Source organism: Poecilia formosa, unplaced genomic scaffold, assembly GCF_000485575.1.
Source record: "Poecilia formosa unplaced genomic scaffold, Poecilia_formosa-5.1.2 Scaffold205, whole genome shotgun sequence".
Lineage (NCBI taxonomy): Eukaryota > Metazoa > Chordata > Actinopteri > Cyprinodontiformes > Poeciliidae > Poecilia > Poecilia formosa.
In genome coordinates, this window is record NW_006800144.1 from 937,838 (window position 1) to 955,456 (window position 17,619).

Here is a 17,619-nt window from a genome sequence, read left to right on the forward strand (position 1 = left end):
TCTCTAGCGACATTCTGTACAACCTAGAATATAGGCATGTAGACACATCAGGCCAACGGAGCACAGATATCTGCAGCCTCGTGTCAGGTCCGCTAAAACGAAATAACAACTAAAGGGAAGTGACAGAGGTGGGAAAAAACCTGTCAAAACGGAGGAATGTAGACAAATTTCAACAATGGGTGGTTTTCTTGTGAAAAACAAAATAAACAATGACACGTGCTGGCAGTGGCTGCATTATGTTAGCACATATTATAAAAATAACTCACTGAATAGACAAGAGCAGGAGGATGTTCACTGCATTTAGATGAAACAAAAAAAGTCCATTAGAGGTAAGCGATACTGCAAATTTTTGGTATCGATGCGATACAGAGTAAATACAAGACCAGGATCCCCGATACTGATACTTTTTACTTAAGCTTGATGTATCATCCAACTTCTGACCTTGTGGTTTTTTTAATTTGAATTATTTTCTCCAAATCAAGAAAAAAAAATTGGACTACAAATTGGACCAGCTGTCTACAAAATATTACGATAATATATCAACATGACAGTAAGGGTAGAAAAGCAGAACAAAAATGCGAGCATTTTTCATCAACAAATAAAATGTGCAACACATCAGTATCATATCTGAGGTACAGTTGAGAAACTAGAATGGAAACTACAATAACATTTCAAGAGGGAGTCTGAAACTAAAGTATTGATCCGACATTATTGATATTTTGAGTTGATTAGTGAGATGCGATGGAGAAGGTAGACATCTAGTCTTTAGTAACCGTGGATAAAATGCCCCACCATCATGTAGCCTACATGTATAAAACAAGTGGTTAGTAAAGTCTGGTGTGAACAGATTTGATCAAATCAACAAACACATCAGGAGGGCGGCTCGGTTTCTAAGTTAACTATTTCTATGAGTTAACTAATTTGCCACTTCCACAGGGAAATTAGCTTGATTTGAACAAGGAGAAACCATGGGGAAACAATCTCAGTCACTTCGTTCAATATTCCTTTTGCTCACTTCGACGTCCGTCGTGGTTCAATACAGTTAAACAGAACAAACACAACAATATGCCACCAAGCTGGTGGACTGCTGTCCTTTCAGAGTATTTCTTTTTCCAATTATCCTGAAAATCGTAATGTCACCAGCAATTTATGTTTCTAAGGGAGAGAGCAGCGTGTTGAAAACTACAAAAAGTTTCAAGAGTCAAAGAGTGCAGCTGAGGTGACATAGAAATATAATGCGGGTTGTGAAAAAGAAACAAAACAAGAACAACAAAAAGAGAAATAAAACAGAGGACAGTTAGAGTTCAGCACAAGACACCAGATCCGTTTGAGGCCACCCTGCAAAGCTTTGTGCTAATGTGACTCCGCTGTGACTCGCTGCCCTTGCCACGACACCGTCAGTGGACGACAACAGTTTCAGGCCACCGCGGCTTTTGTTCTCCGAACCGGCATATTCGTCTTTCGGCTCTGATAATAGGAAACCGGTTCTCCTCCCTGGTGTCCAGAAGAAGCCGATGCATTTCCTCCCGCCGCGGCCGATAAGACGACAACGGTCAGGCACGACTTGCACTCGTCACTCTCGCCCTGCAATCTGCTCCATTTGTGTTACTGCATGGAAGCTCCTGGTCAGCAGAGCTGATTCACTCAGCGTGTGTGTGTGTGTGTGTGCGTGTGCGTGTGCGTGTGTGTGAACTTTGTACAAAGATAAAGTGGGCTGAAACTAAATAATGACATGATCTGAATATATCTAAGATTTCTTGCGTGTTTAAGCTCAGATTTTTTTAACATATGTATGTTTGTCTTTGTTTATGCTTGTGGCTTCGACAGTGTGCGTTTCAGTGTGTTGCTGGAGAGAGGTCCGTTCGTGTGCGTGTGTGTGTGTGTGTGTGTGCGTGTGTGCGTGTGTGTGTGTGTGGGCTTGCCGCAGACATCTCTCATCCATTAGGCTTAATGCTACATGACAGTTCTGGATCACACTGCTAGCTATTCACGGCCACTCTCCTCACCGCAAACATACAAGCACGCGAGTAGCAACCTATGTTTCTTTAGTCCTTGCTTATGAGGAGCACGGGCTGGAAGGATTGTTTTTCTTTCTGAAGGCTGTAGCCGGTAGAAAATACAAAAAAAAAAAAAAAAAAAAAACATTTTGTGTTCGAATGCAACAACACCAGCTGCTGTAGAGGGCGCTACGTGAGTGTTTGACTCAGTGTCACTGTTGGGTTCCTTGGGGAACTCTGTGCACTATAAAGCAAATGGCCGTGCATCAGGTCACAGCTGAGTGGCTTTCTTTTAAAAGGATTTCTTTGAACTTGCAGCTGTTTTCTGGTTTCCTTCACTGATTATATTAATGAGCAGTCTGGGGGCTCATGAAAAGAACACGACTTTTATCGAGGTGTTTTCTAATTCAATGAGTTTACATTCGAAATTCCTCTTATAACTCTGAGCAGATGATTAGCATTTCAAAAGCTCAAGTGGTACCTGAACTACGACCCCAAACCCAACAGGAGAGAGAGAAGGAAGAAGTTCAAACCATATTTTTCTCTCCATAAGTCAGTGACCATAACATGCTCAAACAGAGATTTAAAGTGGAGTGGCAATAGCAAATGAGGTGGAGTAGCAGAAACTGATGGTGTCATGGAGGACATGTCACTGTTGCTGCCCCAAAACGAAGCTGTTAGCAGGTCGTGAGACCATCAACCAGCAACAGCCTTCAGCCAGAGATCTCTTTAGATTTGATAAAAGACTGAATGACTGCCCAAAACAACTCTTTCAAGATACTTGGATGATATCATTTTGGGATGAATAAAGTTTTTTTTATTTGAATTGAATTAAATTAAATAAAATATATGAGTTTTCTCCAGGTTCCCCAGCTTCTTCAAAAAGCCCCAAAACATTCAAGGTAGTTAATAAATGGGTCACTTTTGTTGTCCAGGCGTGTGAGTGCGTGGACAGCTGTGTGTCCTGTTTGTCTCTGTAAAGGAACAGCAACCTGTTCAGGGGACAGATGGAGACAAGCCAAGGCAACACGTCATCTTCATCCCATTTTAATGCCTGCTGCCACGTGATTGGCTCATTTGCTGTTGAGTTAGTAAATAATAAGGACTTAACTGCCTAATGAAGAGGCCAAATGTTAAACATTGAAAGGGTTTAATACCTTTATGAATGACATTACAACCTTTCTCATGACAAAGTGTACAAAAGAAAATGTCATATTTTGTATGTGGTGCCCATGTGGTGTATGGGTTGGCAACAGGAGTGAGCCGGTGGCAAAGACGAACTTTGTTCAGTCAACTGGTCATAATAGAGAAACAGGGAAAAGCTGACTAGCTAGCCAGCTAGCTAGCAAAGTTTATTAGCAGCTAGTTAGCGTAGCGTCAACCGCCACAAGTCACAGAATGTAATAACGATATCTGCATGTGACTCAAACTTTTGACTGACAGAAAGTCCCACGAGAAAAAAGAACCTACGAGATTAAATAGTCCTGCCACGACAACATCTAAGACCTGTGATTTAAAGTATTTAAGGTCAATTTAAATATTTCCTAGTGGATTTTATACATTTGAATTTAAGACTTTTTGCACGGACACCCTGTTTGCGTTAACATCAATAAAACCAAAACAAGAACCGTGTCCTTCTTGAGCAGCCAGATCGAGTTCGGTCCATTAGATAACGGACTGCTGGCTCCACAGCAGGTGATGCCAGCCATTTTCTCCACGGCTGCTTGAAGTGACCTAGAATCTTCAGCTTCATCATTAATGCTTGCATATCAGGACATTATGTATTCCCAGATTCAGAAAGACTATGACTAGATTTGTGCCTTCTCATTCTGGCACCGAGATTGTTGTTTCAGCCCACATATGAGTGAGCAAGTAAGTGGATACTCATTCCTCCTGATGCCACACACCACAGAGAGAAACAACTAGAGCAGAGGAAAAATGATTCATGTAGGACAGAGACATATCCTCAAACACTCTTCAGGAAGAAAAAAGAGAAAAAGAAAAGCACACCGAGCCACCAGGAGGCAACGAATGCTCATTTCAACCCTCGTTGCCTGTGAGTCTTCCCTTCATTGTCTGAGTACGTCTGTCAGCGTTAGCTCTTTTTCTCGACACCATGTTTTCTTCTTCTGCGTTGCTACCTCCTCTCACTTCCTTTCCCATCTCTTCCCTCTGTGTGTCAGAGTCACTGAGGTGGAAGTTCACACGAATGGCTATATAGGCCAGCGTACGTGCGGTGGAAATCTTCTGCCTGAACATGTGCTAGTGCTTCTGTGCGCGGCGGGAACGCCGCCGCGTTCTGCCATTCGTACGGCGACATCGAGAGCGCCACGGCAACACGAAAACGTACTTCCACACCAATGCAGCTGGGGTCAAGGGAACAGGCGAAGAAATGGAACAAACACGGTTGTAACAGGACATTTATATGTCCAGGAATACAAAAGTTACTTTAGCTGTAGCAATAAAATAAAGCTAAAAAACCAGGAAACAATGAAAATCCTAAAAGAATTATTGATCTCATGTGAATTTTTTACCATATTTTCCAGACTACAAGTCAATTTGGAGCAAAAGTTGAACTGGATGCATTTGTCCATCTTTTCCTTCTTTGAAACCCTGTTCCACCAATCACAACTTACTGTTACCACAACTAGTGATTTTTGACAAATTGTGATGTTTATTGCTTTTTCCCCCAATTGGTGACTGTATGATGTTTTTTGTGATGTAAAGCACTTTTGAACTACTAGACTTGAAAAGCCCAGTTCACTCATTGACATACAAGAGAAAAATCCAGTCCACAGGTTCGTCAGAAAATGATTTGCATGAATCAGTTGTCCAGCAACAGTTTATCCTCGATTGTGTCCAACTTATTTTCAGAAGTCAGACTGAACTTTTTCAGTTTTGAGGTAAAATGCATGCCTTTTTCCCAGGTTGTTCTGTATTCTGTGCATGCATACAGATACTGATGATGTGCGATCTGGAACTCTGTGTGGCTTTAAACGCTGCTGTCATTATGGATATCTACGGGCCTCGTGGGATTAGAAATAAAATGAGCACTCTGGAGCGGCAGACTGCTCTGAGTGCCTGCTGTGCTGTCCCGGCCGGTGCATTAGTATCAACCTGGGTACGAGCATCGCAGCTGGAAATAACCCCCTGATATGACAGAGAAAGTTTTAGAGAGAATCAATAACCCAGCCTCGCATATATCAGAGGCTAAAAATAAACCCAGGCTCGAGAAAAATTAGCAAAATGTTTCTTTTTTTTAACAACATTAGTGGAATATCGCCAAACCTTTGCACAAATTTGCCCATTTTTCAAAAAGGCCTTATTCAAAATCAAGACATCAAAACGCTCGTATTCTGGTTAAAAGAAGAGAAACATTAACACAAATAACATCCGATTTTAAGGTGAATGCATTTGTCTTATGATAAATAAAAATGTCACAAACTTAAATGCTTACAGGCCACTAAAAGAAACCCGGCAGCGATGAAGAGACCCCGGCTCTCAGGCTTGAGTCGAGTTTTGACAGGCGACTCACTCGTCTGTTTGACTCAAACACTCATGTCAGGATGCTGGTGTGGATGTTTTTATGTATGTGCCTCCCTGTCTAAAGGCAGCAGCCTCAATCTGGAGCACGAGGCTGACAAGACTCAGACGGAGTGACAGCTGTGACCTAACGCATCAAATCGTGCACACACACACACACACGCACACACGCACACACACACACGCACACACACCCACACCTGGAGCGATGTAGTCCGGAGTGCCGCAGAAGGTTCGTGTGAACATGCCCTCTACCATGTTCTCTTTACACATGCCGAAGTCGGCGATCTTAATGTGTCCCTCTGAGTCCAGCATTACGTTGTCCAACTTCAGATCCCTGAGGGAGGAACGGATTATTAATGGATCATGTAAAGGGGTACAGGGAGTGCTTCTTTTTTTTTTCTTTTTGCCAGAACAGAAAGGTTGCATCTTTCTGACATACAGATTCATGGTTTTGGTTGTTTTGTACTAACTGCAGCAACTTTTGTCAATAATGTCTGAAAAAGTCTTCAAAAAGCAAATTTAGTTTACGGTAAAGGCATATTGGGAAAAGAGAAAACAATATTAAAGACAACATGATGTCACACTGTTTCTCATCTTTCTATGTAAGAAAAAACAACGTGAACCTGCTTCTCAAAACGGTAAAATGAAGTCCATTTATTGAAACATCAAGTCCTGTGTGACGTGTACATAGTGTGAATTATGAAGGTCTGTTTTGTTTTCCATACAGAATGATTGAGGGTGAATGTTTAATGCTCTACCAACCGTCTAAGTGCCCGCAGAAGGTAAAATAGTAAAAATATAGATCTGATAGTTCTCCTATTAGAACTCCTTCAAGCATTCAGCATCCTGAGCTGAGTGAATCTTCATTAGCGCAGGCAGAGACTGCATGACATAGCATGGCAGGAAATAATACTTTATGTTGTCATTGGTGTGGCATTTTAGTAGTAATTCTAGTATTTTATACAACACACCACGCAGATAATTTTTTTAACATGTCCAAAAATTGTGTCTGCGCTTTTAGCTAGAGGTAAAACTGTAGGTGCTTCTCTATCAGAGACAAAAAAAAAGGTGCAGCACTGTGTACTTGTTTTACTGCTACATGAGGATTCGCACTTTGTGTGCTGCTTCTCCTGAGTTACATGAGAAACTGGGTTTAGTATTTGTCTAACGACCACATTGTTGTTGGATTCAAACCTTTTTTTACTTTACTTTTTGTCAGTGTTTCTACCGTGGAGGCCGAAGAGGACTAAGAAGGTCAAAGAAACTGCTGAATGAATTTTACATATTTCACAGACCTGTAAATGACTCCTTGAAGATGCAGGAAGAATAATCCCACAGCAATCTCTGCTGCATAGAATCTGAAATAAGAGACATTTACAGAATTTGCCCCACATGAACAACAAGCTCCCACCAGCAGAACAAAACGTTTAAATAGTCTGGAATCTCCTGAAAGGCTGACATGTCTTACACTGCTTGGGGTTCCTTGAACTTGCCCACTTGCTGGATGTGGTACATGAGATCTCCACCGTTCACATACTCCATGACGAAATACAGCCGGTCCTACAGAGAAATGCGACAAAACAGATAAATTCATTAGAAGCTACACAATGAGTGTTGCGTTAAAAGCAGCTCTAATCAAGTTCAAAGCAGAAAGATGCAGTTTGGCTTTCAAAAGCTGAGAGATGTCCCACGCCGCTACGACAAGGTGACCCGAACGGCACACAACAAAACGGCTTTGCGAAAGAAGAAAACACCCCACGCAGCCTCCTGCCAGAAAATGTTCTCTTTATTTTAAACCGCTGGTGTCTTATTGCCTGTGACAAGTTCAGCCTGACCCCAGCGCGCCACACTTTTGATGGTCCCTAAATAAAATAAAACAAACGGAGCTGTTCCACACAGCAACAGCGACGTGCTGACAACAAACTGGACTTTCCGCCTGGCTCGGCTTCACCGGCAGCTCAGAAACGAAAGGGCCTCGAGTCATATTTATACAACATCTTCACCGAGTCCTCGCATTTTGCGAAATTCGATTTTCCTCTCTCGGTAACGGGCCACAAAAACTGAACACTCTGGTCGCAGACGATCACATGCTGCCTCAACATCACTGCTATTATTTCTTTGAAACGAAGGAAAAAGACTTGTTAATTTCAAAGATCTGACACAAAGGTGCAGATGTAGACGGTTGCACATGCATACAAATGCTCCGACTCATTAGCCTACAAATTGGGGCTTGTTTATTTTTACCGTCTGGTTCTTTTAATTAAACCTGTCACATGTACCCTCTAAAACTTTTTTTTTTTTCCCCGACTAATTTATTTAGCTAAAAGCCTCGTTCTGAACTAATCTGACCTGACCTGGGTGGAGGCGTATTGTTCGGATGTGCGTCCAGGGGCGATTTACGTACCACGGTCTGGAAGCACGAGTGGAGCTGCGTGAGGAAGGGTGGCTTGTCCTGCTGGGCCAGGACTCTCTTCTCCACCATCGTACACTCCACATCGTCATCCTGGATCACCACGTCCTTCTTCAGGATCTTAATGGCGTAAAGCTCTTCTGTGGCCTTCATCTCTGCTAGCATAACCTTTGGAGAAGCAAAAGTGGATAGAATGACTGGCGAACTCTCTGTTACCAGAAAGTCCAAAGTTTTTTTGTTTTTTCCCCTTTATTTTTGAGTTGAGGCATACTTCTCACCTTTCCAAAGCTGCCTTTACCCAGCACCGCCAGAAAGCTAAAGTCACTTAGCTTGACCTGGTCCAGGCTGTTGGAAGGGTAGCTGCTGGGGCGGCCGTCGTCCGTCTCTGAGATCATCTTCTTTCCCGGGCCTAACTTGGCTTCCTGCACCCGGAACACAAAACGCAAAGTGTCTGACAACTGAACGTTTTCCGAAACGTAACAAGTACAGGGTTTCAAGGAGCCACTTCCTGTCACAAATACAACAAAACTTCAAGAATATCACTTATTTTCATTTGTTGTCATGAAAATAAATCTGATATTTGGTTTCTCTGCGTCTGTTTCTTCATTCGCACCACAGTTCTGGTCTACAAGTTGATATACTGTACTCAGCACAGGCATGGATAATGCCATAATTTGGGGCTTTGAATGATTTCCATTTATTTTTACAGGGCAGCATGGTTAGACCACATAGAACTGCAATTTGTTGACGGATTCTGCTTAACTTCATGCGTCTCATGCTGGTTGATGTCAGACTGATCGATCCTTTCTAAAACCAGTTGTGTTTGAGCTCATTTTCCACCAGTTGTGTCCAAGTTTTAACTACCTGAGCCAGACCTGCACCCTCAGATGAAAAGAGATTTGGTCCACATGTTGAGGAACAACCCAAGAAAGGGACAAACCTGCCATAAACAGAAAACTTCTGGTGTCTCTGGTGTTTTACTGGAGGATTTTGTGTGTTTAACGTTGACATTATCAACCTGCACTGACCAATAACAGAGAAATGCCTGGTGTGTGTCAGCGTGTTTAAACATGACTGAAATTTGCTGCTACTCACTCGATCAAGGCAAATTCCATATTATTCCAATTATTATTTTTTCATTCAATGAGACAAAAATTGAGCATTTTGGCAAAAAGTGGAACCAAAAATGTTTGGAGGGATAAAAATGAGGCATTCAAACGTGAACAAACGATATGCATCAGGCATGGTGGTGGCAGCATTTCACTGCCAGTGGTACTGGAACATCGTGCAAAGTTGGGTGGAATAAATCTTCCACTCCTAATCAACAGGTAGATGATTGAAACTTGGACACAACAGGGTTTCCCAAAGGGACTGATGATTCCAAATCAATAAAACTGGATTTGAAATGGATAGGCAGATTAACACCAAGCCTCCAGTGATGGTCCTGACCGCATCGTTCTTGAAAACATATGGGCTAAGTTGGGTCCAACCAATTCAAATCGGCTCTACAAAACGAGTGTGAATGAGGTCCAACTTGCCAAAAGACAAAATGTCATGTATATATTTGAATCAGTGTGTATAATTGTGTCCCTGTGTAGAATTGAGACAATAAATTCAGAATAAAATTGAAATTATATAGTGAATAATCATTCCACCCTGGATACAAAAGTACATTAGAAGCATCCTGTCAACATTTTATTGATGCCACTGATGAGTGTATGTAAACTTTTGACCAGAACTGTGCCTGTCTACTCAGTTACCACCACAAACTACTGGATGATCAGCGGATTTCAAAATGAAAGGTATGAAATGACTCACTGATGCCACTGGTATTATGGAGCTGATGTGCTGCATGATTAATTCATAACTGATCTTAATACATAGCTTAGCCTTTATTAAAAAAATAAAAACTAAAAAAAAGGTACACTGCATGTGCTTGTGAAGCAAAAAGCTAATGATACAGCACATCAAAAATAATGCCATAAATAGATAAATGAAGACCAAACACAGCACTAGACATGACTGAATCATGGGAGAGTTAAAGATTTTTATTATTACTATAATCACAAAACAAAACTTGCAAGAAGTTTTATGCTATTTTGTGTTAATTTTAAGTTTCATGAACACTTTATTTGACTAAAACCTGTAGTTTAGACAAGTTAAAACATTGTTTAGCACTACTTGTTTCCTGAGTGAACATCATAATGGTGCCAAATTCTCAAAACCTTTTTAGCGGTTCTTCCCCTTGTAGGACAGAATAATTGTTTCAACAAACTTTTACATGGAGGAAACATGAGTAGAAGAACGACACAAGATACTAAACTGTTTACACCAGGAGACACATCAGTCCTGCATTTACTCCCTTCACTGGTTCCCAGGACATATCTCTGTTGATTTTAGTCTTTTAATTGTGTTTAAAGTTGTTAATGACATTATGTGATCTCTTACAAACACATTACCCAGTCAGAGCTCTTGGGTCTGCTGACCAACATCTTCTAGAAGTCCCCGGGTCCGAACAGTCCAAACAGTGAGGTGACCGTATCTGGTCCAAGCATCTTGATCATTACTTTCTGAATTGTGGACCATTGATGATCTGATTTTGTGTAGAGCTAAACTTAAAATGCCTTTGTTTAGACCTGCTTTTAGAAAATAGTAGCACTGTGAGGCTTCAATGCAGCTATTTTTGGCAAAGTAGTGGCCAAAAATACAACTTATGCACATAAGATTTGGTTGGTTGGCTGACGGATTGCCTTTGAAGCAAGTCATTAATATTCTTTAGGGAAACATCCAAAAAAACTCAGATTATTATGGTGTTTCGTGTTATAAGGTATCTGAAAGAGTTAAGCTGTCACTAAATGAAATGGTCTGTCTTAAACTTCTATCCACTTTTTACTCAACTACAAATTAAGGATTTGTAAGCATTCTTGTGCTAAAATAATCTTAAATCTGACTAAAGCCTGAAGTTCATCTAACCTTCTGCAGGAAAGCTTTACTTTACCATATCAGAAAAGGTGTTTAGGCCACAATGACCGAAAGAAACGTCCAAAAGAGAAGAACTGATGCATTCAATCCAGACCAAACAGTAATCATGATAAACGGAGCATCATCTGCTGTGGTTGTGTTTGCCATCACCAGCAGTCTGCACATAGGACGGGCGCTCTAATGGAGATGAGGTACTGTCCCAGAACCGTTTCATCAAAACTAACCATCATCTAGACGTCCTACCAAACGGGTCAAAACTTTTGATGGAGAGCTTCCACTGAGTCAAACATAAGAGTTCTTGTTTTTCAAATATGCATTCACACAGTAAAGCTTAAATTAGGTGTTATTCATTAAAAACAGGTGTTTCTTAAACTACATAAAAAAATTCAATCGCAAAGATGAAGAGTGCAAAGAGATTTAGATTCATCAACAAAACACATTAAAATGGCAAGAGTGGCTTGTCACCAAAACCAGAGAAACGTCCCTGTCAGGTTTGAATGAGAAGTGAAGGATGCCACACTGTGGTTGCCACACGACAACGCAGGCCCAGTGCAAGTCGACCTGCAGAAACGGATCATCTGTGCATTTCCTACATGCCGTTTCATGCTCAGTCACCCAGCGAGACAAAAAGCTCCAGAAAGCTACAGAAAATGAACTCATTCGGCGATTTGAACTCCAGACAACGAGCAAATTCAGAAGAAGACACGTTCCTTTCTGCTTTCATCACAAAAGCAACAAACAGCATAATCCAGGTTATAATCTCAGCCAATCAGTGCGCAGGGAAAATTCATGCTCTAGCCGACGACATGATCCACCACAGATTATCCGAGAGTCAGGTTGTATCTCTAGCATTTGTAGGAGAGTGAAGCGTTTCAAGCAGTAAAGGTTTCCAGCAACATTACATGATGTTCACATAAAATCCATTCTACTGTGCTTGTCTCTATATCCCACATTCACAAACAGAGGAAAGCATCATCCAGCAACGCCAAAACACAAAACCTTATTAAACAAATGCCACCTCTTCATATCTGTACCAAAGTCAGATTTATGCCGTGCCGACACATAAAGGTTTTAGTCTGGTTATTAGTGGCCGCTGTGGTCTGCCTGTGGCAACAGAAAAACACAAAGCCAGAGCGACCGCACCACATCACAGTAAACCTGTGAGTGTTTAGACAAAAGCAACAAGCCTGGCCAGGGCAGGTGCTCAGCTGCCTTACTTTCCTCCAGTCAGACGCACCTGGTCAGAGTCTTCCACAACGGCTTGGTCCTGCAACCACAGGGAGAAGGGAGCCCAAGGGACTGACTCACATTGCACACTAGTGAGCAAAGGCAAGCCGAATTATAAAGCAGGTAGTTAAGGGGAAAGAGCAGCGTGTCTTGTACATTTAAAAAAAAAACAAAAAAAAAAAAAGCAAAACTGCTGACTAAGGATGATGTTTTTAAGAAACTAAAGAAATGTCGGGCTGGTTGTGTGGTTGGTGACGGTCTTGTTAAACGTTTGTTGATCTGATTGTTCTGTCCTGCTGCAGCGCTGGCCTGTTTGTGGAGGCATGAAGTGCACAGTGTCATTTCGTTTAGCACTGAAAACACAGTGTTGTGACCTGGAGGATCAGAATAAGGAGGATGAGAAGGTAAATCCTTATTATTTAGCACATACGGTGAGAAATGTGGTGGAATACCAAGACCATGTGATAAACTATCCATTTCCACTGCAGCGTCAGCATGTAAGCCATGTTTAGAAAATTATACAGATGATGTCATAATAGTCCTTTCGGAGCATGTTGCTCTTACTTTTATAACACTTGCTTACTTTTATATATACTTTAACAAATTTCACATCTGGAGTAATTATTGTAAAGCCAAACAGACGACACAGAATGAGTGTCAGTCATTTTTTAGAAGCTGGTTTGCTGTTTTTCATGTATTCGTACTTTCATTTCAGATCTTTCAACAAGCCATTTTATATCTTTGTATTTCATTTCTGTATATGAGCTTAAGAATCTTATTATTTCTGGTACATAAGAGTTAATAAAAGTTACATTTCATGCATTGTTTAATTTTATGCTATTTTCTGAGGACTTTATATTTCACCCTATTTCTACTGACTGTGTTTCTGAGCCTATTTCTGATTTTTGATATTTTTAAAGGAGAACATTGTCATCATCAAACCAAAATATCTCAGAGAAATCTCCTGTCATTTGTTGTAATCACATAAAATAGTTTCCCTACATGGAACAACAAAATCACTTTAAAGGCAAAATGACCAACAGCCACATCAATGTGTATCAAATGAAGGTTAATTAACAAGTAATAAGTACTAAAAGTAACAAAACAACTGACACTGTGCTACCATGTCTCAAATTGATTTTTTAAAATAAATAAACACTTTTTATATGACATCAAAACTCATAAAAGTTTTTAAAGACCGAAAAGAGAGCTGGTATAAAACCGAACAGAAAGCAATGCATTCTGCTTTAGCCACTTCAGTCCACTGCTGACATCTTGTGATCACAGGTGGTATTTCTATTCTCTACTGCTTTAAAAACACTACAGTAAACCAGTCATGTACAAGTTACAGGGGCCAAAATAAGGACAGAACATGCTCAGTAAGTATATTTCCAATATTTGTACTCGTATAAAATTCACACCAGATGTCGTCAACGACCAAAGTAAAAGAAATGAATAAGAAAAATTGCAATGACAGTGAAAATAACTTTTTCTTTGTTAATGACACATTGAAGACATTTTCTCCAGGGAGAAATAAATCATACGAATTGCTCAAGTGAGATTTTGAGAAACTCTTAAAACGTTCTATGCACTCTGAGCTTTTCTTTTTTTCCCCATAGATATTCAATTAGATCACATGATTGACTAGCAGCTTTACTTTCTTTCCCTGAAATCAATTAAGAGTTTCCTTGGCTGTTTGTTTGGATCTAGAAAGTCTGGGTACGTTTTTCCATCCATCTGTCCTTTGATTATATGACATCTACCAGAACCACATGTTGGAAGAGCAGTCACATCATGATGTTCCCACTTCCAAATTTCACTATTAGTATGGTATTTCAGGGGTGATGTGCAGAACCTGTTTTTTCTCCGTAGTGTGTGCAATAAAATCTCCAGAGTTTAGCTCTGACCTCGTCTCCCCTGATGCCACTGATTTCTCTAAATCTTCTGAAGCAAACGTTAAAAAGAAGCTTAAAGATGGTTTTCCTTCAGCTGAGGAGTTTTGTGCAGTGAGTGTGCGTACCGACAAATTCCAGCTGGTTTCTTGGCTTTTCGTACTTTTTTGTTTTTTTTTACACATCCTTTTTCTTCATGTGTACAAAACTTACTCCTAGCACCATTTCCCTTCATTGCACACATTTTATTAACCGATTTGTTTTCATTTCTTGGCTTTTCTAAGCTAAACTTTTACTGAGGACAGCTGTGAATTCAATGTCAAAACTAATATTAGACATATATTCACTGAGAGACACGTTGACATTTGAAATACTAGTTTACCTAAAGTGATGAGGTGATGTTTGAATGTACAACAAGGACATTGCTTGAGAAATTTTAAGGATTTTTGGGGGGTGAGAAACAGTAAAATACATTCATACAGGAAAAGAAGTGAGTATGAAGGACATAAAGGTCAAGATGGACAGGAAACGAAAACATGCAGAACCACAAACTTGTAAAAGTACAGGGTTAGGACTAACAGGCAGTCATTTCACAAACAACACAAAGACTCACCAACAAACATAAAAACACCAAAAGGGACTTAATACTCAACTAGGTTTTGTTTTTACATTCATAAAATGTCCAAATTCTGCATGTAAGACACATAATGTTGGCAAAACTGAATTCACAGCAGCATGAGGCCACATACAAACGCACAAGGGCGGGGAATAAATGAAGCAACATGTCACCATAACGAGATGAGACAAAAAAAAAAAAAAAAAGAAAAAAAAAAAGGGCCATGGGAGCAGATAAAAGGTGGAGGGAGGGCTGGAGAGGAGAGGGGAGAGGGCTACCTTCAGATTACAGTTATTTTGGCAGTCCTGAGAGGAGGGCAAGACGTGAAGAAAGGAAGAGAGAAACTCTTGCATTAAACATGAACACGTGACACAGGATGTACAGTATTCTGCAGGTCTCACCGTGGACACAGGGGGGAGCAGGAAGCTAAGAGGGGGGAAAACGGAGAAACCACAGAGGGGTTTATGAGGAGGAAAGAGAAGCTGGAGGACAGAGAAGTTCCCCACGACACGAAGAGTTCAATAACTCATCAATACAAGCAGTGAAAGGAGCTTCTGCAGAATATTGACTTTGGGGGACGGGGAGGTGAATACCAATACATTTAAGATTCTTTTTTTTTTTTCTTTTTTTATGTGAAAATTGTACAACAAAGCAGAGCAAAAATGTTAGTTCATCTCAAATTATCCTAGTGAAATACACAAAGTGTCTCTCAACATGAGGACATGTGGAAATATTTAATGTTTATATACAATAACCTTTTGCAAGTATCAGAATGTAGCATGATCGCATCTAGCATGGATTAGATAAAAGTTAGTGAACGACTTGTAAAACTACCTCCTGCTTTATTAAATCTACCAACACATAATCAGTAGTACAAATGAAACAAACAGTTAAACTCTGACAATGAAACAATTCACCAAAAAAAACATATCGTTTCACAACATGCCACTTTAAAATCTGTGGTGTCCAAACCTCCTCACTATTACTATTATATTCTTGTCATAAAATGCTACTTCTAACTCGCTGCCAACTCTCATAAAACCATTTTTCAGGTAAGCATAGCTGAATTAAAATATATACTTAGCAGCAGAAGTTCCTCTGAGAACTGCTTAAAAATGTGACGTGAGAGAAATGTCAGCAGAGATGCAACTATGGAAGTAAAGATTTACCAATTGATTTGCACTATGACATTTTGACTTATTAAATCAGACTCAAACTTTTTGGCGGGTGATATTACAATGTCAACAGAAGAATCTGGGCCTTTCAAACAGAAAAGAGAGGAGTTATGGGAAAGACATGTAAAGTAATGGAGAAACCTGTAAATAGTATTTCTTCAACATCTAATGAAACATCTGCAAAGGGTTCGGCTCGCATTGTTTTAGAAAATATTACCACCAGCAATTATACTTCAAACTGGATGGACGAGGATTCAATTGGGATTTTAGATGCTGCATTCTTGCACTGAAACAACCCAAGTGAGCAAACTGACAAATGTATTATTATTTAACTTTCATCAACTCCTTTGCAGTCACTAGCTGCGTTTCCATTGATCATAAAATCGCCCAAATTGGAATTACGAAAATAAATTTGCTCAACGGAAACCAGTCAAAGTTTTCGACAGAAAGATGTTGCTCCAGGTTGAGGTAGTTTTTTCGGCTGTATCGACAATTAGTGTATTTTGCGAAACTGCAATGGGAACACTCTGTTTTCACGTCACACGAGTCGCATGACAGGAAGTTACTTCTGGAGGAATAAGGACAAAGGAGACGACAGGAAGTGGTAGGAGGATGACGGCGCTGTGTTTTTTGGTGACTTATCATGTGAATAAACTTATTCACATGTGATATTAATTGCGTTTCTAAATTAATGGAAACACCGCGACTGTGAAAGTGCGTTTTTTCTTGACATCAGCAGACTATCAGCATTAGTGATGGAAACGCAGCTACTGTCTCTAAGACGTGATTTCCTAGCAGTAAAATATGATCTAATTCATGTGGCAGCTGGGTGTCTTCACTGAAGAAGGGTACTAAAAGGTGGATGTGCTGACATGAAATAAAGAGTTAATTTTTGCAGCAAATATGACCGCTGTGGACACAAGAGTGTAAAAGAGACAATAAGAACATCCACAGCTGCAGCTGCCACATGGTGATTAAGCCAGCAGCTGTGGCGCTCGGTGACAATCTGATAACCGTCCTGGACATGATACTGAGCTCAGGACAGCTGGACCAACCACGTGTGTGTGTGTGTGTGTGTGTGTTGTGTGTGTGTGTGTGTGTGTTGTGTGTCTGCGTGTGTGCGTGCGTGCGTGTGTGTGTGTCCTTTATTTAACCAGGAACAACACATTGAGATAAAAACATCTTTTCCAAGAGAGATGTGGCCGAGAAAGCAGCAGCATAAAACACACGACAAGACGGAACACCCAAACACATAAAGAACCGTTTCACATTTCATGAGAAAAACTCTGCAGACATTGGAGAGGTTACAAGAGACACGTGAGCCGACGTCTCTGTCCTTTAAAGCCGACTTGAATCGCCCCAAAGTTACGGGAGGTGACCAAATTAAATCCCTCTGGATATTAATCCAGGTGGCAGGAGAAGACAGTTTAAAAGCCTGTTCATGCAGTCCAGTTCTAACTCTTCCATCAAAGTTACAGCAACGTTTACTTGAGTCACTTTTTGGAAAAAAACAAACAAAAAAAAAAACCCTGTACTTTCATGAGTATTTTTTACTTTTACTTGAGTAATTTTACTATGAAGTATCAGTACTTTTACCTCAGCGAAGTTTCTGAGAGTAACTTCACTGAATGAAGAACAAACAAGTTTTAACCAGAATATATCCAGACCTGCAGCTTTTAGTTAAATCTTCATTTGTTTCACATTGAAATTGATGTGGGAAAAATGTTTCTGATCCCTGACTTTTATTATTTTGTAATTATGCAGTTGATCTGAT

At 40.3% G+C, this 17,619-nt stretch overlaps 1 protein-coding gene across 4 annotated transcripts in view; it reads right to left on the reverse strand.

Annotated features, from left to right (window-relative positions):
* The window catches only part of prkcaa (protein kinase C, alpha, a), a 132,473-nt gene that overhangs the window by 21,780 nt on the left and 93,074 nt on the right, over nucleotides 1–17,619 (reverse strand). For 2 of the 4 annotated variants that reach the window (XM_016679224.1, XM_016679223.1), the window contains exons 9-14: nucleotides 14,949–14,975; nucleotides 8,232–8,375; nucleotides 7,948–8,121; nucleotides 7,012–7,103; nucleotides 6,839–6,901; nucleotides 5,741–5,877 (exon numbers count right to left, since the gene is read on the reverse strand). In XM_016679224.1, the coding sequence (XP_016534710.1) occupies nucleotides 5,741–5,877; nucleotides 6,839–6,901; nucleotides 7,012–7,103; nucleotides 7,948–8,121; nucleotides 8,232–8,375; nucleotides 14,949–14,975 (637 nt within the window). The remainder of the gene's footprint in view (nucleotides 1–5,740; nucleotides 5,878–6,838; nucleotides 6,902–7,011; nucleotides 7,104–7,947; nucleotides 8,122–8,231; nucleotides 8,376–14,948; nucleotides 14,976–17,619) is intronic. The other 2 variants (XM_016679225.1, XM_007567221.2) reach the window with 1 other exon arrangement.